This window comes from Adiantum capillus-veneris, chromosome 22 (assembly GCF_014529385.1).
Source record: "Adiantum capillus-veneris isolate H3 chromosome 22, ASM1452938v2, whole genome shotgun sequence".
Taxonomy (NCBI): Eukaryota; Viridiplantae; Streptophyta; class Polypodiopsida; order Polypodiales; family Pteridaceae; genus Adiantum; species Adiantum capillus-veneris.
In genome coordinates this window covers 18,474,636-18,498,557 of record NC_140952.1, presented here as the reverse complement: position 1 = coordinate 18,498,557, position 23,922 = coordinate 18,474,636, and the positions used below count along the sequence as shown (strand labels likewise).

At 42.5% G+C, this 23,922-nt stretch overlaps 1 protein-coding gene across 3 annotated transcripts; it reads right to left on the bottom strand.

Annotated features, from left to right (window-relative positions):
* Positions 1–1,287: 1,287 nt before the first annotated feature.
* Positions 1,288–4,945, bottom strand: LOC147428985 (uncharacterized). 3 transcript variants are annotated; one of them, XM_086495491.1, is made up of 5 exons: positions 3,596–4,945; positions 2,962–3,117; positions 2,783–2,848; positions 2,316–2,378; positions 1,288–2,070 (listed from the first exon to the last, which is right to left on the bottom strand). In XM_086495491.1, the coding sequence occupies exons 1-5, from the start codon at positions 4,802–4,804 to the stop codon at positions 2,011–2,013; spliced, it is 1,554 nt and encodes a 517-aa protein (XP_086351617.1). In that variant the 5' UTR covers positions 4,805–4,945; the 3' UTR covers positions 1,288–2,010. The 3 variants fall into 3 exon arrangements, with proteins under 3 accessions (XP_086351617.1, XP_086351616.1, XP_086351618.1); XM_086495490.1 differs by having other exon boundaries at positions 2,310–2,378; positions 3,596–4,944; XM_086495492.1 differs by having other exon boundaries at positions 2,310–2,378; positions 3,617–4,944.
* Between the last annotated feature and the right edge of the window lie 18,977 nt (positions 4,946–23,922).

The following is a 23,922-nucleotide window of genomic DNA, read 5'->3' as shown; positions in this document are numbered from 1 at the left end:
CCCAAGACATGGTAGCCAATTGAAATAGCAGGCAAATGTTTGGTAGAATCTATATTACTCATTTGGTGGTGTGTAAAGGTCCTTATGTAAGGATGTTTTGATATTTCTTGTGTTTTTTTTTGTGTGGATTAAAGGTAGATTTCAATGTTGAGCACTTGACTAGTTTTGGTTGTAAATTATAAGTGTAGCAATTAGAAGATATAGATAAGAGCTAAGAGCCAGGCTTCACTATGTGCTAGGATTAGTAGTGTTATTAGTAAAATATAACTTAATTGTGGTCACATATCTGAGCTCGACGTCTCCTGGAGATGCAAGTTTAGGGCATGGGTAAGATTTTTAATAAAGTTTCACTTGGAATTTCATTGTGCCATTGTGAAGTGGGACTACTTACTAATTGCAAATACGGCTAATTCTATGAGTCATAGGGCGACTCGGATCTAAGCATCGAGTATTGGAACACTACAAGCATTCCTTTTGATGTAAGTTCCAGCATATGATGTGAAGCAAGTCCTAGTAACAATAACCAACTAAAGAATGAACCATCAATCAACAATCTGAAGTTATTTTTTGTTTACTTGCTTTGTTTACTCCTTAGTCTCCAAGGCATCTTGTGAGATTCTCACTAATTAACACACTTTGAGAATATTACTACTTGCTTTACTCTTGAAAATCTTATTAATAAGCTGGATTCCTACAGCAGACTAAGGTCTTAAGGAAGCTATAGGAAATTTAAACGATAGGATGAAAGGACTGAAGATGAAAATGCAGCTTCCTTAGTCTAAGGAAGGTATAGAAAAAGGTTAAACGATAGGATGAAAGGAATGAAAATGAAAATGCAGCTTGCAGTCACCTCTTATGGCTAATGTATTAGTTCAAGATTGTTCGATTTTTTTCAATTTTCGATGGGTGGGTTGGCTGCTGAGGCCCTTGAATTTGTTTTTGAAAATACCCTCCGAATCTCTGTCCTCAAGCACTAGCTCGATTAGCCATAGGATGTCCAACGAAGAGCTCGTTGGCGGAGCAACATAGTATGACCTGCAGAGTTTGGCACATGCATGTCATGGGAGCCAAATTTTCACTATCAAAAACTTTTCATTGGGTCAATTTTTCATGATGCGAAATTCGACTTTCCGCCCACGAAACTTGCAACTGTCACAAGGGTGCTGTTGAATACATCATAGAAGCCCCCCGATCATCCGAGTGGAATGTACATATTAGAATGCTTGCTCAGAAAAAACTTCTTGGTATAGCACCCACATAGATGTTCATATGAAAAGTAACAAGATCAGAGGCCTAAGTATGTATGTATTGTTCTGTGCAATTAATTACATAGCCGCCATCGCCCAATAGTAAAGGTTATTCCTTTGCCATGTAAACTACGATCCGAGGCTAACTGTACATATATACTGTCCCTTGTAGCCAAAGCCTATCCTAAGGCAGCTCCATTATATTGTGACTACTAAAGAATATGATTGTGACTAAGAAGGCAGCTATTGAAAATTAGAGACTACTAAAGAATAAGAATAAGAACGCAGCTGTTGGAAACTATAATACAAGTATTGCATTTTTTGGAACATGTCGAACCAATGGATGCACATTTTTAGGTGTGTGTACGGCAACTGATGAGGGTAGCCATTCATAACAACAGATGGCCAACCTTTGCAGACAATTGTCGGAGCATATGCACAATCGGTTTGAGTGAGGTAGAATTGTACTTGGAAACTGCTGCAATTTTTACCTTCCACGGATGTTACGACCATTATTTCTTCAGCACTTCTGCAGTTCCTTATTTGCCTCAAATATGCACGTATCGAGTCTCACTTGTGGTGTCCTTCATCGTCAACAGTCCGGTGCTGGAGATGCATGAGCCTTTTGATGCAACAACACATTGTTGGACTCCAGGAGTAGTTGACGTAAGCTTGATGAGCAAGAGCCAGGGGTGCCCTCAAGGCTCAAGCCAAAGATTGCATTCAACCGGCAAAGTGAGTACTCTATACAACATTCTCAACTTCATGGATTGCTATTCGACTGACACATTCTCTTACATTTTGCTTGGCTTTCCGTCAGCTTCTGCAACAAAAAGGTATTGCCAGTAAGTGCAAACCAAATAGCTCAAACTGAACGCTTGAGCGTGTGCACCACAAGAGTGCATATTTATATCATGCACTCACACGAAAGCACGACAAAAGAGCATTTGCAAAAAAAGGCTTTCAGAAAGTATTATCACATTCAACCTTTAAACACAAGGGAACAGACAAGCACGTCATGCAATGGTTGGCAAGCCAGTACAGCAGCAACAAATATTGCACCTGGACCTGTTGTTGAAGAAACTTGACATACTCCACCGCCTCATCAAGCATAGTTGCCGTATTGGTTTGCTGCAAAACAGAGAAAGAAGGGATGATTGGTTCCTGTACACAGTATCTCAAGAAAAAAAAGATATAGGGCCTATTTATAGCCCAATGGCTATTCTTGCCGGGTCTTAAGGTTCATTTGGCTGTTTTACAAAGTCATTTGTCAAACAATTAGCCCAAAGTTTTCAAAATTTAGTGGTTTTAAGAGCGAACTTTGCCAAAAATCCAACGCAAAATACCGTTTTCGTCCAAACTTTCAAGAGATTCGCCCCCAAATTTATACAGCAATTCATCTACACTTACAAATTCATAGAACAGTTCTTATTGTTTACGCTGATGTTGATGCATGTTTTGACACAAAAGATGCATAAGCAATTTGGTGCCTGCCTATAAGCATGTGCTATGTATAGGTGTGTTAGCCTCCTAACCTTTTCAAGATTTGGCACAAGCTCTTGAAGCTTATGCATGCCCTCACTTATCTTCGTTCTCCGAACCTTCACTCACACCAACAAAATTTTTCAACCATCAATAACAAAACATCGAAAATGATCCCGCGAGCAAGCTTACCAAAGACTATTTGTTCCCAGCAAAAAACACGATAACTAACCCGCTCAGCAATGCTGCGAGGATGAGTAGCACAACCTCTTTTTGCCCTAGCCCTACAAAGCACAGAGTCGTCCAGACTTAGAAGACTCCCTGAACTTGTCTCTGTTTGAGGACCAAAATTCCACTGTAACAGCTCTTCCTCAATAGAACATCTTTGCTGGAAAAAAAAGAACATCATGATGAGTACCTGAATCACACCACAAATCAAAAGTGCAGGATATGCATGTACCCAGACACTACAATGGAGGGTGAATGTATGGGCGATCATGAAATTTGCCGCCTCAAATCATTCTGTGTAAAGCCACATCTCATTGAGGCATTACATTTGCCAATGGTTATATATGAGATCATGCGCAATGATACAGATGACCATTCACAAAAGAGGGTCAATGGCAATTCACACGATTTGCACAATGATAACTAATTACTTGGCAAGCATGTATGCAGGCTGTAATTGAAGGGAAAAGAGAGATTGCATGCATGCATGATCCATCACTTGACACATACATGCATTTATTCTTCAACAATGAATCTTGAAAATTGAATAAGACCATTGAAAGCATGGCAATGGCAATTCAGACATACAACACACTGTATTTTTTGTTCTTTTTAAAAAATGCAAAGCATGTACTTACAATTGAGTCCGACGGACATACCCTATCAGTAGCCTTGTCTTCTACTTCTCTCCCTCTCTTCCTTTGTCCAGGTGATACTGTACCTGGTCCTGCCTCTTCCCAGAACCCAGACACTCGACTGGTATAGTGAACGCCTCCCTCTTCAGAAGAATTTCCGGATGAAGTAGGCACAGATACCCTTTCATATGTTCCATCGACAGATAACTGCGACAAGATGCCAACTGGCAAGCTACTATGTCGAAATAAAGAGCTTTGGTTAACGCACAGAGAGGATCCCATGCTTCGGGTCTCCCCACCGCTAACCTTGGTGTTAGCATTAGGCTGAAATGTAGTGCTTTTCCCATTGAAGCTGCTGCCCTTTGCAAGGTGAGGTCGGTTGCTATCGAGAAACCCTGTGCTTTTAAGAGCAAACCGCGTATTACCAGACATGAGATGAGATGCATGTGCATCCCGTGAGTTGTCTCGGACAATATGGGCAGCCCTCATGTTATCATTGAGAATGTCTGCTTCCGCTTGTGTAAACCTTACTTTGTCATAGTGTATGCTCTCTGCGGCTGTACTCACCTTCCTGGGTATAGAAGGTCCGGTGAATCGTTGCATCGGTCCTTCATTGCTATCTTGTACACCAAGTTGAGAAAGGATTTCTGCCGGAAAGCTGCTATGCCGAATGAGATTGCTCTTAGTTGAGACAAAGGGTTGACTGAGGCTCGACAACCCCGCAGGCATGGTAAGATTGGGTGGAATCTCTGAAGTCTTGGAATTCTCTGCATCTAGCAGAGAAGATTGGAGATTGGCACATGGATCAATTTGGGTGCGCTTGAAAATGGAACAAAGATGACCTGAGGTTGGCGATTCGTTCGAATCAGCGCATCGATTTGGAAAACTCGCACTTGTATTGACAGACGCCTGAGGTATTGTGCTAGAGAAAGAGGGTGGGACATGCCTATTGTAGGCTCTTATGCATCCATGGGCATTCTCAGCTGCAATGGGCGCATTCGACAGCGTGCTTGGCATGCAAATGCGTGCAAGCTCAGAGTCTTCGACATGTGGGGTGATGCTATTGCGCAGGGCATCTTCGCTAGGAAGGAGGCTAGCAAGAACAGAGCTTGGGGCGGAGTGGTACCGCATTAGAGCTGCGCCATGACTGTGTGTCTGCGTACCTATAATGGAGTTTCCCGCGTGATTGGGAAGGCAGGGTGCCTTGTCCATCCCAGTGCACTCCAGAGGTCCAAGTAAAAATTCATCCAGCTCGAGAAGCGGGGCTCTTCTGTCTCTGTGTGTGTCGGCGTCTGCGTGCGTGTGTGAGAGAGAGAGAGTTTTACCAGGAAAGTGAGGAACTCTTCATCCATTGTCAATTGTCGAAAGGAAAGGTCTTTTATGAGAGAGAGAGAGAGAGAGAGAGAGAGAGAGAGAGAGGAGATTCATTATAATAGGACTCCATAAATTCATGTCCTGCAACAATTGAATATTTGTGACAGTGCCTCTGCTAGAAAAAACCTATCTGGCTGCATTTCCAGCAGCCGCATGTCCACGTGTCCACATTTCCCGTTAGGAGCTAACCGGCCCGACTCACCTCACCGGTCCACATCCCATTAACGGCAACAAGTTGGACATCGTTTCAGCTCACCGCCACTAGCGTCGCTTCAACTCACCACAAAACCTCTCTAAAATCATTCGATAAGATGTTTTCACTGTTGTTGGCTGACATTGATCGAGAGTACATCTCTCTCTCTCTCTCTCTCTCTCTCTCTCTATATATATATATATATATATATATATACACAACATCTTGGCCGTTGCAATGCCTTGGCCGTTTCAATATATCCACGCGTTGCCCGTTGATGCCAGCTTGATCGTTGCTGGTTGTGGCGATGTCTCTACCGACTTCATCTCCACGCCATGGCTGTGCTGCACCTCGACCAACCTATTTGTGCCCTAACAACCATTCATGAAGCGGGTTGGCCGTTGATGTCGTTGCCAACTTCATTCTCCATGCCTTGGTTGTTTCATGTCCACACGTATGCTGCCAACTTATTGAACACGTGCATGCTGACATCTAGCCATCCAAGCTGCCTTTGCTCAAGCTTTCAAGGGAGCCAACTCCACCGCACCACATGTGTGCATGTTTCCATCTGGCCATGCTACGACAACTCTACCAAGCAACATGGTGTACGAGCAGGCGGCACTGAGCTGGCGGCACACCTGTAAACTATTGTAAGTGTTGGGGTACAGGTGTTTGTGCCTTGCCCGGCCGCCCCCACGCTATGGGCGCTCACCCACTGATACCTTATTCTTGTGTACATATACAAAGAATAAGGGGCAGTTCATACAATAGAGTCTTACTCCACCCACACATTGTGTACTCTCTCCTTCTCTCCTTTTGGCACGCACACCGCACCGCGCACGCACGCATCTGCGTACACGCACTCTGTAACTGGTATCAAAACTCATGGTGATCGGGGAGAGCACGTTGGCTTTGAGAGCTTCGAGGCAATAGCTCACTCGCTCTCAACGGTGGAGAGATCAAGAAAGCTCGAAGCTTTGTGAGAATGCAATGGGAGCTTATGAGCTCAACTGAGAGTGATGTATGCTCTCGTGGAAGCTCAGAAGACAGTGTCAAAGATTGTGTGTAAGTGAAGGTACTGCCCTGAAAACTGTGTGCACAGCAGCACTTATCTCAGATTCATTTTTCTCCTTATAGAATGCAGACCTGAGAATTCATTTTGACGTGGTCTACAACTTTGCAGAAGGAAGTTTTTAAAAATTCCTCACCATTTTGCTGATATTCAGCTCAGACCGATCGTATACAAAAATTGCAGGTTTTTTGTTTTCGCATAGTGTGCGAGTTTGATGCACTTTTGGAAGCACGGCCGGTGCTCGCAGTTAGGTGCATAAATCCTGAGTTGAAGATGCAATTTCAACTTGTGCATAGCTTGTGGTTTGAGGGTTTTTTGGTAGATTTGGGCAACGAAGTATGGAGGCGTTTACACACCATCGAAGCGGTCTCTTGAGAGACACGGTTTTTGGAGCACACAAGTGGAGCTTCTTTCACAGGTTTTCACAGGATACTTTGGCAATGATTTTGTGCTTGGTTTGCGTATGGTGATGGCACATGGTTGATGCCCATTGTACATGCATTTTGGCGAGCACTTTCAAGTGCCGATGAGCTCTCTTGAGAGCATTGTTTCGCATTGATCAAGTTTCCGGATTGCAACTCTTTTGGCGCTTGCTTATGCGCAATCACCCCGTTGATGTATGTTGAGTGCGGATTGCCATTGTACGTGAAAATGTGGAGCCATTTTGGCATTTCTACTCTTTGGCATTGAGTAGTGTCACGGTTTATGCGTATTCGCAGTTTACTCTCTGATGGTTTAATGGTTGAGTTTACTCCCACTATAACAATTATTTGCAGTTTTTTGGCTTGCGGCGGTTTGCGTTGAGTTTTGGCTCATTTTGCAAAGGAAACTCTATCCGTTTTTCTCTGTCTTCTCGCCATAAAAGTTTGTAGTGGTATGCCATCTTCTACAATGGTCGATATATTCCCATTTTGACAGTGATCGAGTGTTTACTCTCATTTTGACAGGTTTTGTCAGCTTGGACACAGTTTTGTGTTCTTGTACCCACTCTCGCAGGAGTGACGATTAGCGTGTGCTTGTGTGGCTTACAAATACACAGTCACACGTTTCACACGTTTTTGCATATTTTTGTAAGCAGTTTCTCTTGTGAATGTGTTTTGAGCTAATTTGTTCTCTACTTGCGTATATTGTTATGTGCTTTACGCTCAGTTGAGCAGTTTGTCCAGTTTATGCTTGCAGATAGCAGATTGTGGAGTTTTTTTATGCATATGTGAGCATCGATTTTGATACGATTGGTCATGGTTTTTCATGATTGTGTAGTGGTTGAGTGATCTCTCACTTTGTTGCCATTTTAACGTTCAATTATGGCAGTAGGCATGCATAACATTGAGAGACGGTGGTTTTGTTCTTGCCGATACGTACGATGTTGGCATTGTGGTTACACAAGTCACATTAGGCACCGTTGTTTCAGGCGTATGAAACAACAATGAAGATCTATGCATGGTGCACATGAGGTTTTGACACATGCTAGAGCAGTGGCTTCATATGCCAGTGATGGTGATGTCACATTTGCGTTTAGCGTTCCTCCTGATTACATGTCTTTTAGCAGTGACAATTCTTCACGTTGGTTGTTAGATGAGGATGCAATTTTCCATGTCACACCGCATGGTGACTGGTTTACACCTTCTCTAGTGAGAGTTTTGGTTGTCTACACTTGGTCGATGGTCGGTGTTTGACATAGAGGGTGTAGGAGATGTTTGTTTGCCTTTGCCTAGTGGTGCGTCATACACTCTACGGCATGTGCGCTATGTTTCTCAGCTAAGATAGAGCTTGATCTCAGTGAGACATTTAGCAGATTTTTGTTGTCAAATAGTGCTTAGAGAGCAAGCAGTCTTTCCAGATGCATTACGGTTTATTAGTGATTGCCAGAGGAGCCCGCGGTGGCCTGATATATCCTATGCATGTGTCTGAGGTTTGAGACGGCATAGTCTTGGTTTTGTTGCTGCATGCTTTGAGTGAGACACGAGACGTGTCTCTTTTGCAGGTAAGTTCCACCATGCTCACGAGACAGAGCATTTAGTTGTGCATGACGTGCCAATAGATTTTGTAGAGACAGGAATAGAGCAATAGTGCTCTAGTGAGACACAGCAGGTGTTTTCAGACTTTGTGCAGGGAGAGGTAGAGCAGGTATGCTCCCTAGAGACACAGAAAAAGCTGACAGACATGGGTGCCAGGGTGCATAGTTTTGCCTATGGGTGATAGGGACGTAGCTATCCCAGTGTTGGTGTTGACACATCCATACGCGATGAGTAGTCTTGATGATGCACTGATTGCAGATAGCGTAGGGGAGGCGAGTATAGCCAGGTTTGTGTAGATTTCGTCACCGTTTGGGCGTCTCATGTTCGACTTGCTAGTGTCAAGGCCCGATCTAGCAGCTGCATTGGGAGCATTTGCAGCAAGGATAGTCAATCGTACGGTGACTGACACTAGCATGATGCTTCATGGAGCTTTGCAGGCCATGCAAAGTTGTTTGCGGGATTTACATGTAGGCTCTAGCGTGGGTACGCACACTCGCCTACCACTAGAGCCGATACGACTGCGTGTAGATCGACAAAGTGAGCCAATGGGCATAGGTTGAGAGAGTCTCTCTCACCTATTTTCTTGTACATACTAGTAGTTTAGCTAGTAGGACCCACTTATCGGCACATTCTCCTTTAAGTGGGAGGTTGTTGGGGTATAGGTGTCTGTGCCTTGCCCGGCCGCCCAGGCTATGGTCGCCCAACCAACTGATACTTTATTCTTGTGTACATATACAAAGAATAAGGGGCAGCTCAAACAGTAGAGTCTTGCTCCACCCACACATTGTCTCTCTCCTTCTCTTAAGGGAGCCAAATCCCACAAGTGACCTATGTGCATGTTGCCATCTGAACGTGCTAGGATAGCTCCACGAGCCCGATTTGTGTATTAGCTAGCATCACACATGCGGTTGTTGTATGTGACAACCGACCAAGGTTTCCACTGCCCAAGCTCTGAGGATTAGAGCCAACTCTGGCACGTGACATGTGTACATGTCTGTCGAAGCTCTCAAGGGAGCAAACTCCTACTCATGACCCGTGTATATCGAGCCGACATCACACCAGCTAGCTTCGACCACTATCTGCTAGCTTTTTACTTTGTCCGGCCATATTGTCTTTTAAAAGGACGAGTTACTATAAGGTAGAACCTCCCTCCATGGTTTAATGAGATGACTAAGAATAGGTGGATTGCATTTGAGAGATCATTTCAAGGATCACTTGAATCAATTGGAGCAAGGGTTTTAGATGCAAGCATTGTGTAACTACTCAATTTCAAATGGAGATGGCATAGACCTATCTATGTTTCTTCGGTATCTTTGGCACACTTTGATCAATCATTGTTTTGCCATGATGACATCCTCTATGACATATGTGAAAGAAACAAACACAAAGAGATGGTTAATACTATTCTCAAAAGACTACCTATCTTGCATCCCTCTTTAACACTTGCAACAATGAACCAATAAGTAAATACCATCTATAATAAACAAACTCATTAACTCAATCATTGTAATTACATAGATAACTTTGTGATTTATTGATAAATGTTAAAATTGCAGGTGAAAATTGTTACAAATCTCCTAATTTTAGACACATACTCACTACTTATGTAGTGCAAGGACACTAAGAAAATGCTAAAGGGAAAAATAAGCAATAGAAAAACCCAAAAGTATCATTGTACACTAGACTATCTCATTTAGATGGACACAAAAAGTCTTTTGACTTTTCATTTTCATCGGTCTTTTCATTTCCTAATCTCACCCTTCACTTATGCACTTAAGAGAGAGAGAGAGAGAGAGTGAGTCAAAGAGAGCACAACCGTTTCTTAACTTATACTATAGTTTGTATAGTATACATTCTTGGTTGGGAGGGGATGTGATGAAACTAGACGCGTAATCGATAGCTCTACTTTGGCCAATATGTATGTCAAGTAGACTAGACTGGCCATCCCACAACAAGTCATTGACGAGCTTATGTTCCAAGATGTCATCTCTTGGAGGTGTCATGGAGCTTGGCTTTGTTTTACAGGATGCAAAGAGACTATTTCCATCAAGCTAGAAGTATTGTGTTTGTGTCTAAATTTTGTCGCCGAAGGAGACGGGTCACATAGTCATTTTGGGAATAAACATAGTATCCGAACAAAACTTGAAGCATTTTTAGAGCTCCTAAGAGCTCACTTTGTAGAAAATTTTGAAATATGACAAGTTCTACTTTATTGGGTTAGTATTTATAACCATATCTACTCCAATTTTGGACGTTATTTCATGTTATGTATTAAAGTTTGCACCACCCATGCTTTAATGAGCAGATTTAGTATGTAAAAACACTCTTAAAACACGATCGTATCATGACACGATTGTATCATGTTGTTAAGAACTTATTTTTGCCAGTATTTGATTGAAATGCAAGGAGTCGATTGTCATGGAAGTAAGGCTGATTTATTGCTCTATCTCTCTCTCTCTCTCTCTCTCTCTCTCTCTCTCTCTCACACACACACACACACACACACACACACACACACATTATTGTCTTTGTATTCCTCTGTTTGTATGCACTTTGAACACCATCACTACTCCCTTAATAAGCCGCGAAGAGGCCTATTGGTAAGTATGAGCGAGACCCGGGCTGCGCGAGCTCGTTTGTTTATTTGGTAGAGTCAGGTACCGGGCTTGTCGGTCCAATAGGAAAAGGGTAAGAGTGATCGCCGATGAGAGACGCACTCTAACTAGAACATTCAAGGTATTAGTTGGCTAAGCATGGGCGCCCAAGTGTGAATAGGGCGAGCTCATATAAAAGTCAACTAAACATAAAATTCACTCATTCTCTCATTTGTGCAATTGAAGAGTGCTCTTGCTCCATCTCTATCTTCTTCTTCTTCATCTCCTTGTGTGTGTGTGTGTATGCGTGAGAGAGAGAGAGGGAGGGAGAGGGAGAGAGAGTGTGCGATCGAGCATTGCAACGAAGGCACGGCGGCGGTGAAGCGGTTGAGCGCGGCGTAGCGGTGTCTCATTCTTCTTCGCGGCGAGGAATCCTCCACGACAGCAAGCGTAGAGCGGTGAGTGACACACCATCGCCATCTTTGAGCTTACTAGTTTAGGCTAGTTGCGTGCTTGGAGCCATTTGTGGCTCGCACATAGTGTATCGGCAAGTTCCTTGCATTGACACGTGTGACAGACGCGCACATTTTTGGCGCCGTTGCCGGCGAATGCCATACACTAAGCTTGAATGGCACTCTGTGCTTCTTTTGTGGTGCAATTTCAATTGTAGGAAAGGTAGGGAAGGAAGGTGTGTGTGTTGAGAAGAAGGATTTTGTTTTTGATACTGTGTATTTCCTTATTAAATAATGAAGTTTTGAAAGATACTGTGTTGTGTTTTCTTTGTGATAAAGTGTTAATATTAAGGTTGTTAGTTCTGTGTAATGTAAAGTACACTAAGTAGGAAGTAGATCTATGAGAGCTAATGAAATGTGTTAGTGTGTAACAGTAGGTGTATTAGTTGTAAGTAGGTAGGTAGAGTGTGTGTGTGCTCGCACACAAGCCGCGGCGACCTTATCCCAAAAAAGTTAAAAATTTTAAAATTAAAAAAATAAAATAAAGGTAGGACCGGGATCGGGAATATCTCCCATACCCAAGCCCAGACCCAAGCCCAAGCTCACGCTCAGGCTCAGGCCTCATTCGCCCTTCAAAATTTCGTATTTTAGCTTCACACGGTGCTAAAATCGACTTTTTTGAGGACCAACGGAGCTTCAAGTGACCGAACGTTGTGTTGTAAAGCACATTGCGACCCTCTTAGTGATACACTCATTTTGAGCTATCACACACTTTAATAAAAAATCGATCATTAAAAAACATTAAAAAACAAGTGAAAATGGATCCCTAAAAAAGTAAGCGGTTAACCTTTGAGGTTATTCGCCGACGCTTGTAGGGTGCCAAAGGTACATGCATCTACTCTCTGGTCATGTGCTAGAGACGGAGCAACTAGAGAGAATTTTGACTTACGTGAGTTCTCAATATCCACCTATCTTAGGTTCCGGGCCCTCGGTTTTGAGCTATCACACACTTTAATAAAAATAACCGATCATTAAAAACATTAAAAAACGGGTGAAAACGGACGCCTAAAAAAGTAAGCGGTTATTCGCCGATGCTTGTAGGGTGCCAAAGGTACATGCATCTGCGCTCTGGTCGTGTGCTAGAGACGGAGCAACTAGAGAGAATTTTGACTTACGCGAGTTCTCAATATCCACCTATCTTAGGTTCCGGGCCCTCGACGGAAACCAAGGTAGTACAAACCAAGAGCCGAACATAGCTGCTAGTGACTCTTTCTCTGACTACGACGTCATGGAGGGTTTCCCAATGCCTAATCCCGATAGCTCAAGCCAAGACATGCATGCCATCGGCCCACGGTCCGGGCCAAGCGTGCTTAGCTGCTTGAAGGAAACTTTTAGTAGAGCCACTCGCTCCGAACATGGACTTAATGATGTAAATGAGGGGGGTGGGGAAGTAAATTCTCCATTCATGACCAACGTAGACCCTATGCCCTTAGAGAATGTGCACGTGAATACTTCATTCACTGCACCTCCTGACTCTTCAGAGCTATTCCCCTCCGAGGTCATATTACCCGATGGTAGAAGTCTTGCTGAAGTGCAAGAGGTTGAGCGATATATCATTGCGGCTAGGGAAAAGGCAGTTGAGAGCTTACGCAAGGCGGAGCAACGAAGAGAGTAAAAGCGAAAGCCCCTATGTCAATATCCTTGCTAAGAGATCAAAGTGGGCGTACTCACTTCTTGATGGAAAGAATGTTTACAGAGGGATTATCTGATCCTATCGAAGAAATGGAGATCCCATCTTCCCCACGTCACGGGACTGAAGCCCAAAAGGTGCCGTTAAACATTGCCAAATTGATGGATTTCATGTCTTCAGAAGTTAGAACCACCATCATGTCCAAACTATATAAAGACCCTGAGCTAGTCTTAGCTCTTCGGGTCTTCCTCAATGGAGAATTAAAGTTTGGGCTACCACAATTTGCATAGATGGATGGAGTTGGGGAGATGACAATAGAGGAGGAACATTGAGATCCACAACCCAACTTAGATGAGAACCTAACACCTGAGGGGGATGAAATGTCGTACCCTTAAATATGGTACAAGCAATGCATATAGGTTCTGACAAGACTCATCCTCATATAACAAAGAAAACATACAAGTGGGTCCCTAAATCTTCTTTAGTAACCATGGTTGATGCTAAAAAACAGAAGTCCACATTTTTGGCGCCTTGTAAGAAACGTCCCACTTGCTTTAAAAAATGTAAGGAAACGTGGAGGTGGATTCCCAAAAAACAATTGGAAGCCCAAGGCTACTATGAAGGAAATGATCAAATCTGGGTGCCAAATGGTAGAATGTGTTCTTACTTGTCACCTGACCCATGTGCGCCCAATCCTGTGGCTTCAAAACGAATTGACGATTGCGGAAAGAAAAAAATCACAAAATGCTACACATCCGCTCCAGAGTTAGTTTGGGTATCGAAGAAAGAACGATTTGTTCCACCAGCTCAAGAAGGGGGGAGTCCCATGAAGCTTCTAGCTCCTCATGTAATGCATCCATAGAGGTAAAAGCTTCTCCACAGCCTCCACCTACAATAGTGGACCTCCATAAAGCTACAAAGGAATCCACACCTCCCAGTGTTCAAGCATCAACGGATGAACCACTTCAAGTTTGATCCTGGGAGAGTACCTTACCACCCTTGCAACTCGACGAGGCACCTAAGGTAATAGAAAACTAATGGCAAAAATCCTCACCTATTACCAACTGGAACAATTGGTGTCAGAGGGTGACGAGCACATTTCAAACGGTATGATCTACCCAAGGAAGGGGGGAGTGTTTGATGACAGTCATCATTCACTCACTCCCCTCTCAACCTTCCTCCCTGACCTCTCAATCTCCCAATCTTAGGGAATGTATATATAAAGCCTTATACTCACATAAACGAAAAATAATAAAGAGCAAGAGCAATTAGCAATCGAGGATGCACAATAACAGTTAAAACATTGACCCAGACCTATACATTCACATCTGGTACACTGTACCAGAAACCTATGTCATAAAACACCTTTGATCCTCATCACTCGAGTGATGGAGGGTAGGTAAGATTACTATGAGAGGAGTGTTTTTGTTTTAGAGTTTAGTGATTAGCAAAGCTCTTTTAAAAATCAAAGTGCCACAATGTAAAATATTAAGCTGGAAGAGAAACCTGAGCTTGATTTGGTACTCCACTCACATGTATCGCCTATGGTATTAGAGCCCTAGAGGTTCCCAGTGTGGGCGCTTTTCCTTGAAAAGCAAAAAACCCAAGGCATACAAAATAAGCACACACATCAAAATTGAAACAATGTGAAAAGATTTTGGGGGGTCAAAGAAAAGGAAATAAGTCAGGCGATGATTTCATGAGAAATTCCTTTTATCGTAGCTTAACTACAAGGTCTTCTAGGTATAGCCTCTAGTCATCCCTCGAACATGAAATACTTGGCTCTCGCAATTAAACGACTATAATTGACCAGAGAAAATTAAGAAGCTTACCCATGGTATTAATAGTCGATCTTTGGTGCCTTACGACCATTAAATTAGCGACCCCGTACTTGTTTAATTTTTTACCTTTACAACTGTTTATGTGTTTGATTATATCGAAATTTAATGTTTATTGTTGACAAATGGTTTAAATTTCTGTTACCAATCAAATTGTCTGCCTACAACTGCATATGCTTTTTGATTGTTTATGAGAATGCAATTACTGTGCCAATGTTGTTTGATTTTGCAGTTGACTGAAGGAAGCTAAGGACACTCATCTCAAATGCTCTTCCACCTCAATGAACGAGCTTCAACTCAATAGCTTTCGAGGGCGGAATCTACATCAGGAAGGGGGGCATGTTAACCCTTACACACATTCCTATCACCTACAATGGACGCTCTATTATTTATTTGGTAGAGTCAGGTACCGGGCTTGTCGGTCCAATAGGAAAATGGTAAGAGTGATCGTCGATGAGAGGCACACTCTAACTCGAACATTCAAGGGATTAGTTGGCTAAGCATGGGCGCCCAAGTGTGAATGGGGCGAGCTCATATAAAAGTCAACTAAACCTAAAATTCACTCATTCTCTCATTTGTGCAATTGAAGAGTGCTCTTGCTCCATCTCCATCTTCTTCTTCTTCATCTCCTTGTGTGTGTGTGTGTATGCGTGAGAGAGAGAGAGGGAGAGAGAGAGAGTGTGTGTGTGTGTGCGATCGAGCATTGCGACGACGGCACAGCGGCGGCGAAGTGGTTGAGCACGGCGTAGCGGTGTCTTCTTCTTCTTCGCGGCGAGGAATCCTCCACGACAGCAAGCGTAGAGCGGTGAGTGACACACCATCGCCATCTTTGAGCTTAGTAGTTTAAGCTAGTTGCGTGCTTGGAGCCATTTGTGGCTCGCACACAGTGTATCGGCAAGTTCCTTGCATTGACACGTGCGACAGACACGCACATCGTTCCTTTTATAGATTTTAAAATTTGTAGCTTATTGGTGAGAAAACCTACAAAATTTTGAAAATTTTAATAAAAAAACCTATAAATATAAATATAGTCAATATACCTTTAGATATTTTCATATGTAGATTTTCCAAGTTCTTGGATTTTATTTTTTCTGGGCCCGAGTCCAACCTTCTCTCTATCAGGGGAGGAGACCCAAGGCACGCATGATTTTAGGAGCAAGGAGCAAGATTATGACCATAGATTTCCCACCCCAAAGTCAACAATATACCACCCTAATACTCGATTTTATATCAGTTGATATTTATGACATCAAGCCGAGTTCCATATATTTCCAAAAGCACATATGGGTGAGTGAATCAACAACATTGAGTAAGACATGCCTCGGGGAAACGCAAACGACAATCCACTTTTTGAGGATGGCTCTTATGGATAAAGGAGGGAGGAGGCCCTCACCACATGGCATAAGGAGAGGGATTGAAGGGGGAGTGGAGGCCAAGGCAAAGAAATAAAGAGAGGGATACCCTGGCGTGGAAAGTTGGGAGTGGATTGGGTGCCAAGAAAGGGGTCTCTCTCTCTCTCTCTCTCTCTCTCTCTCTCTCTCTCTCTCTCTCTCTCTCTCTCTCTCTCTCTCTCTCTCTCTCTCTCTCTCTCTCTCTCTCCATCTCCATTTCTGTGTGCGAGTGCGTGTGAGACAAGCGTTGCTTCCATAGACATCATTTCTCTACAATTTTCTTGCTTGATCATGCCACATATAGTGTGGGGATCAATTTCCTAAGCGAATCTAAGGAGACATCTGCCATTGTACGCCCATCGCCCTCCAAGAGCTCATCAGCCATCCATTGTGATTTTTGATCGTCACAAGCAATTGATTTTGTAGTTGGGTTACCTTCTGAGTATGTGCATGCATCAATCAACCTTTCTCATCATGTTCATGGTACCCTTGGGTGCCACTTCAACTCATTCTTGAATGGTATGTCTTCTGGCTCATAAATGTAGGATCACTTTCGAGTCCGCTTTACCATTTTTGTACCATATTCAACCCTTCCGCGCATATCAATTATGTCCTTGCACACCATCTTCTATCATTTCAAATTCTTCTGAGATATCCTTTATTTAAGATGTCTCTTGAAGACTTTTAAAAAAAACCTTTACTTCAAACATAGGATCGACCTTTTTTAGAACCAACATTGAGTGCACCGCATTATGACAACTCATGCAATAGAAAAGCAGATGTTATTCTTGATATTTCTTTGAGAGAGGATAGTGATACAAAGCAATGGTGAGCACGTTGAAGCTCCATGCAAGGAGACATCCAGCTTTGATGAAGACGAGCAAATAGAAGGAGATTGAAGAGAAATTAGTACAAGTGGTGAAAGCTTCTCACTATAAAGTGTGAGCTTTGTCCTAAGGTGTGAGTCAAGGAGAGGAGAGTGGATTTATCCCACATACTCTGGAGAGCAAGGCTGTAGAGCTACTTAAAGCTCATTTCTTGAATCAATTAACAACAACTCATTTTGCACTACATGCTTGTCTATGGTGAGCTTGTGCTAAGCTAAGTCAATACTCAAGATTGTGTTTATGAGTCCAAGCTAATCTATCTTGGAACCTAATTCACTTGAGTGATAACCTTGCTTACACACACTCACACACTTGCGCCATGTTTCTCTTTCATCCACCATAGCTAGCACGATCCAAATCCTAACATTTGGTATCAGAGCTTTGGTGTGCTAGCTAGGATTGTCATTATGCATTAGTGTGTGTTAATCATTAGCATCTCCATTAGATCGATTAGCATTGCATAATTGTTGTCACGGCCCATTAACAGTTTCATTAAGTTGCATATCTCACTAATTAAGCACTAATCTAGCTATGTGTGGGCATGTCCTTGGCACACCCAAGAGGCCACTACCCTCCATGGCTAGGTAGACTTGATTAGAGAGAGGATTAGCATCATTTGGATTGTATTTTAGATTGCATTTTTTGCGTCAATTTTTGCATCATTTGCCTCTTCAATTAAATTCATTAAACTCGTTTTCCTTTTGCATTGTTCACCTCATCTCAAAGCTCTCCTCGCAAGCTTTCCGTCAAGTCCACCCATGCCAAAATCGCATTTGATTTGCCTATCCTAAAGCTTGCTTGATTTTGGCCTCATACACACCCTCAATCTCTGGAATTTTCTGCAGAACAAATCCACACGGGCAATGTGTGTGTGTGTGTGTGTGTGTGCCTAAGAGGGCATTCAATGCTCATCAACTTTTTTCCACCCTCCTTGTAAGCCCACGTGGGGGAATGGCCCATTCTTTGCCGAAGTCAAACCCATAAGGGGCCGGCCACACACACACCAAGGCGCTCACCGGCGGACCTCAAAAGCCATTCTAGGCGCTTCTTGATTAAGATTTCGGGTCCGAACGGACCCCAGCCGACCGGCGCCCGTGCTCCCCTTGGCCGACTGGCCGCCCACAGCCGCTGCCTACCGACCATCCGGCCACGGAGCTCCCCCGCGCTCAAATCGCCTTAACAAACCCTTTCGGGTCCGCCCCTACGGGGCCCCCCCTTCCCACGGTGCTGCTTCAAAGGCTTCAAGCCCATTAACCTTCCAAGCGGGCAGTCCTGCCTAAAAGCCTCAAGGGCTCCCATCTTCCCACAAAGGGGTGCTCCCCATCCTAAGCACCGGGTCCCACTGCCTGGCATCCGGCATCAAAACCCCAAGGCAAGGCTTTCTTAAGCCTCTGCTCCCATGGTGCTGGCCAAGCCTGCATAAGCTCCCTTCCCCGCAGCCTCCTGCCGAGCACCTCCAAAAAGTTCAAAGCTCCCAAGCTCAAGGCCTTGCTCCCACCAAACTGCAGCAAGACACCCCAAAGTTTTCAAATCTTCAAAAGGCATCTCCAGGCCAAATACACCAAGGTAAAACAAAGCTGTGAAGGGTGACTTCACCTCGAGTGAAGAGGTACTTCACATTTTATTAAGAAGACATTAAAATTGGAATCTTGCACCCAAGCACAACACTTTCTTGAAATGTATGTAATTATATTTGTCTACATGGATGACATTATGTGCTTTTGTGATGGGATAGAAATTGGCATTGGAGAGTCTCCAAATCGCTAAAATCTCTCCATGTGTGAAGAATTTGTGACAAATTGTATGAGAAATTCCGCTTGCTTGGGCTCTCGGAGTATAACCAAGATGGAAGAGAGCGTTAATTTTTGCATCAACCTTTTCATAGGATATTTTAGCATATTGTTGCATGTCATTATGACGCATGGAATAAAGCCTGATTGTACCACAAAAAGGGGGACATAAGTACTTATTCGAGGGGAGGATACGAAGTAAGACCATGAAGCAGCTAAAAGCAACAGTAGAAGCAACGAAGACAAGAGACCTGACAGAGGATCAGCTCACATAGTAGAAGACAAAAAGGATGAAGACGAAGGTAGCGTTTGGGAAGACCCATTTTGAAGATGCAGACTCTCTACTTGTAGGGGAGGAATTTTTCCTGTGTGGATACCAGCTTATCATCCTGTGTGGACATCACCATCCTTTGTGGATTGTTCTTGTGTGGATTTTATCATCCTGTGTGGACATCACCATCCTTTGTGGATTGTTCTTATGTGGATTTTACCATCCTATGTGGATATCACCATCCTTTGTGGACTTTACTTTCCTGTGTGGATATCACCATCCTGTGTGGATTTTGTTAGCCTGTGTGGATCGTGCATCTTCAGTATCTTGTCTTAGTCCAAACCTCAAGGGGAGGATTGTAAAGTGTGAGCTTTGTCCTAAGGTGTGAGTCAAGGAGAGGAGAGTGGATTTATCCCACATACTCTGGAGCAAAGCTGTAGAGCTACTTAAAGCTCATTTCTTGAATCAATTAACAACAACTCATTTTGCACTACATGCTTGTCTATGGTAAGCTTGTGCTAAGCTAAGTCAATACTCAAGATTATGTTTATGAGTCCAAGCTAATCTATCTTGGAACTTAGTTCACTTGAGTATAACCGTGCTTACACACACTCACACACTTGCACCATGTTTCTCTTTCATCCACCATAGCTAGCACGATCCAAATCCTAACACTCACCTCAACTTCTCAATCTTAACTATATCTAATGCATCTAGGAGGCCCCTGCTAAGTGGCATAAGGAGATGGAAAGGAGGCCAAGGCAAAGCAAGAAAGAGAGGGAGTCCCTAGCATGGGGAGTCGGGAGTGGATTGGGTGCCACGAAAAGGGTCTCTCTCTCTCTCTCCCTCTCTCTCTCTCTCTCTCTCTCTCTCTCTCTCTCTCTCTCTATATATATATATATATATATATATATATATATATATATATATATATATATATATATATATATATATATAATCTCTCTTCATTAACATGTCAAACGTTTTTTAATAATCGCTCAATTTATTACAGCGAAAATTGTTGCCTGTTTGAGGCCATCGTGAAGTGTTCACCTTGTTATTTTACTTTCAAAAAAGTCCTTTCATTTAAGGACCTCACATTGGTCCATTTCATTAAATTGTTTTATTATTTTCTATGCTTATCAATTATATCTTTTCTTACAGAAGTATTATAATATTCTTCTAATTTAGTTTGCCAATCAATCTCTTTATTTTGTTGTTTTTATTTTATTTCCTCTTTATTTAATTTTGTTTTAAAAGGCCAATGTGTGCATTTCACCTTGTTGTTTAAGTGGGGACATATGTGACTATGTGTGTATAATGGACAATACAATTTCATATTAAAACATAACAAAAATGGCATGTGATTGTAGCACTAGTTTAAAACTTAATCCCTATAACTTTCACCCCCTCTTAACTTCAATGGGTCTTCGTGACTCCTCAACATGTTTTTGATAGCCTTCTTAAGTTCTTATAACCATGTAAAATTATTATTTTCCTTGTGGGTCATTCTCACCTTATTATGCATGTCATAAAATCTAATATCTAACTAATCCAAATGATTTTCTAATATTAAATTGATCATTTCATGTGGGAGAATAAATGGGATCAAGAGTTAGAATATAAACATGTGCTTATGGATCTATTTCAACACGGGAGAAAAGTCAATGGGTCCAAATGGGAGATGGTATGTCAAAGAGCAATGTTAGCTAATGGAGCTTGAAAGACCTTAGGGTCAGCTTCATTAAAGACCTCCAAAGGTTAGTATTAAAAGTCATTAGATCTAAGACCTTAGGCAAGCTAGGGTTGAGCTTGAGGTGGGAACTCAGCCCAAGCCTGAGGTGCTTGTCGTGCTTGCTGACTAAGGTGCTTGAGGTGCTTCTCATGCTTATGGGACAAGGTGCTTGAGAAGCTTGAAGTCAAATCAAGGCCTACAATGAGGGGGGCGAGCCCTACAAGTAGGGGATGTGAGACTACCACTTGTACCCTCTCAAGGGTCACCCTTTCCACAAGAGGCAACATGGACACATGTCAAGCTCCTCCTCATGTTGCCTTCATGGTGTGCTTGAATCCTATTGGCTAGGCTTTAAAGGGGTCCAATGAGCATTTAGTTTAATTGAATGATTATCTAAGCATTATCAAGCCCTCTCTTTCAAAGGGGTAAGGAGGACACTTGTCCAAAGACTACCCATGTTGCTGGAAATGCATTGTGCATGTGATTGGCTAAGCCTAGAGGGGTCCAATGAGCTTCAATCATGAGCTACAAGGAGGGGTCGACCAAGGAAAGTAAGGGGTATACTCTCTCTCACACACACACTCATTCTCACTTTGTGAAAGTGCAAGAACTCCATCTCCTTCTCCAAGCTTGAGAAGTTGAGAGCCTACACCAACACTCTTGGCTATGGAATGCAAATCCATCTTTTATAAAGCTAAATGGCCCTATAAGTTCTTTTTAGCTTTAAAATTAAAATATAAATGAAACCATATATAATACACAATATTTACAAAAGAGAAAAAATGAAGGTGATAGATTAGGTACATTGGTGGCATCATAGGTAAGGACACATAATTATCATAATGGTAAAATGACTTATTGTAGCCACTATAATATATCCAGTCCTCAAGCACAATGTATCTCAAATATGATACCCACCATCAGCTTTCATTATTTCTCTACCTGCTCCATGAGCTATACACCTAATAATTGCACACCATAACCATCCTTGTAGATGGTTGTGGCAAAACAATCTTGAGGTGGGGCTTGCATGTTCATATAATATATAATTTTCCAAGAATCAATAACTTGAATAGAATGCTTTGTTTACATTACCTTGTATGTATATCATGTATGACAATTAGTACTATCTGAGAGGCATCAAGGGAGGCATGTGAAGTGCATTCCAGTTTCTAGGGACTACATATGTTCAAGTGTTTTAGAAAAAACATTTCAAGGTAATTTGCTAAATATAGTAGTGCAATAATATTGTTTTAGATTAATAGCACATATCCCTTTAGTAACGAAAGCTAGGGATGTGTTGAAAGGGTGCTCCATGTCTTAAATAAAACAAATCTATGTTTACAAACTATGTTCTATGAATGAAAGAATTCCTCAAAAGACAAATGTGTTATCATCTCTCAATGTCTCTACATCAATTCATGGAGTACTTTTCACTTTGTGCTTGCCCCTTGAGAATGCAAGTTGCTTTTCACAATATTATGTCCTCCATTGTTGACATGATAACCTCATTGGGATCATGCAACCTGTTGGCAGTACCACAATTAGAGATGTCGAAGAATCAGAATGTGTCCATCACTAAAAGAATACAATACAAAAGTTCACACACAAATCCAATACTTGTATTTTATTGCATTTACAATATTAGGCCATGACAACCATCAATGGGCACACCCAAAAAATAAAAACTCAAAAAGTACATGAAAAAAATATGTCATGGAGGCCCTAAGAGGCTCAATGCCATCCATGTGGGCATAAGCAAATTCACTGCGCTTCACCATGAAAAGTTCCTTATGGGAAAAAATAAAACTTCAAGCTCTACTTTGAGTCATAGTGATTTTGGATAAATTGAATTTTGTTGGGTTAAATTGATTTTAGATGCCTTCATTGATCTCTAAGTTAGAGGTGCAAGGCTATTTGACAAACCTACGTCAAATTTCTTTATGGAGATTGTACTATTTTTGCACAACACAATCTATTGGGAGTTTGCTTAGGTTTGGTGATGAGAATCAAATGTATTTGGATAACATCATGAAAGAAGTCCACTGTGCCTGACAAGATCTTGGCACCTTTCTGGACATTCCTAAATCTGGGTGGTTGCACAGGGGAGTAGCATGAAAGTGTAACAAAGCAGCTTCAACCTTGTATGGGGAGAGAATTTCAGATATTTCAAGGATTCCTGTCGGAATTGGTATCCCTAGCTCTCCAAGCTTGGAAGGGGCTCCATGGGCCCCTTTTGGAGGGAAGTTGCACGGCTGGTAAACAACAAAGGAATTTCTAAACTTTCTCATCTTTGGGATGACAGAAGCTTTTGCTGGAAGGATGTGGAGCTCTTGGTGTTGCAACATAATCTAGGTTTATACGAAAGGCTTCTCATTAGTAGACTTTGGAAGTGATGACATCCTCATTTACACCTAACTGCGGATCAAAAATTGATTGGAGAGGCATTGGCCGAAAGACAAAGCGTTCTTGCTTCCCAAGACCCAGAATACCTATAATGTCCTGGTGTACAAAGTGGATTGGTTTGCCCCACTCAACAGAATTTGGAAGAAACATCCAGAAAGTGCTCTAGTGTGCCTTCCCTACTGGGATAAAGGTGCATGCTAGAGGGATTGGCTCACTTGATCTGGTTGTAGAACGACCTCTGAAGACCCCTTCACCTGTTTTGCAATTGCCCTAGTTCGCGGGGGTTGGCTGCTAGGGTTTGTTAATCGGTAATAAGGACTTGGAAGACCGTATTCTTTACGATGACCTGATCTTGGGAAGTCATGGTTTCCAAACCGAGGCCATTTCAGTGTGCACACAAATTATCAAATTCTGCTACCTGAACCAGGTATGAAAATCTAGGAACCTTCGAGTTTTTGAGGGAAAACTGGATGTAGCTCAGTTTGAAGATATTGTGCGTCAGAGAACTAAGCTCATACATGTAGTAGGAGCAAGAAGAGCGACAATTGACAAGGATGAAGAATGGATTCAGGTAGTAAACTACTTAGAACACTCAAGAGGGTAGGTGTATCGTCACTCT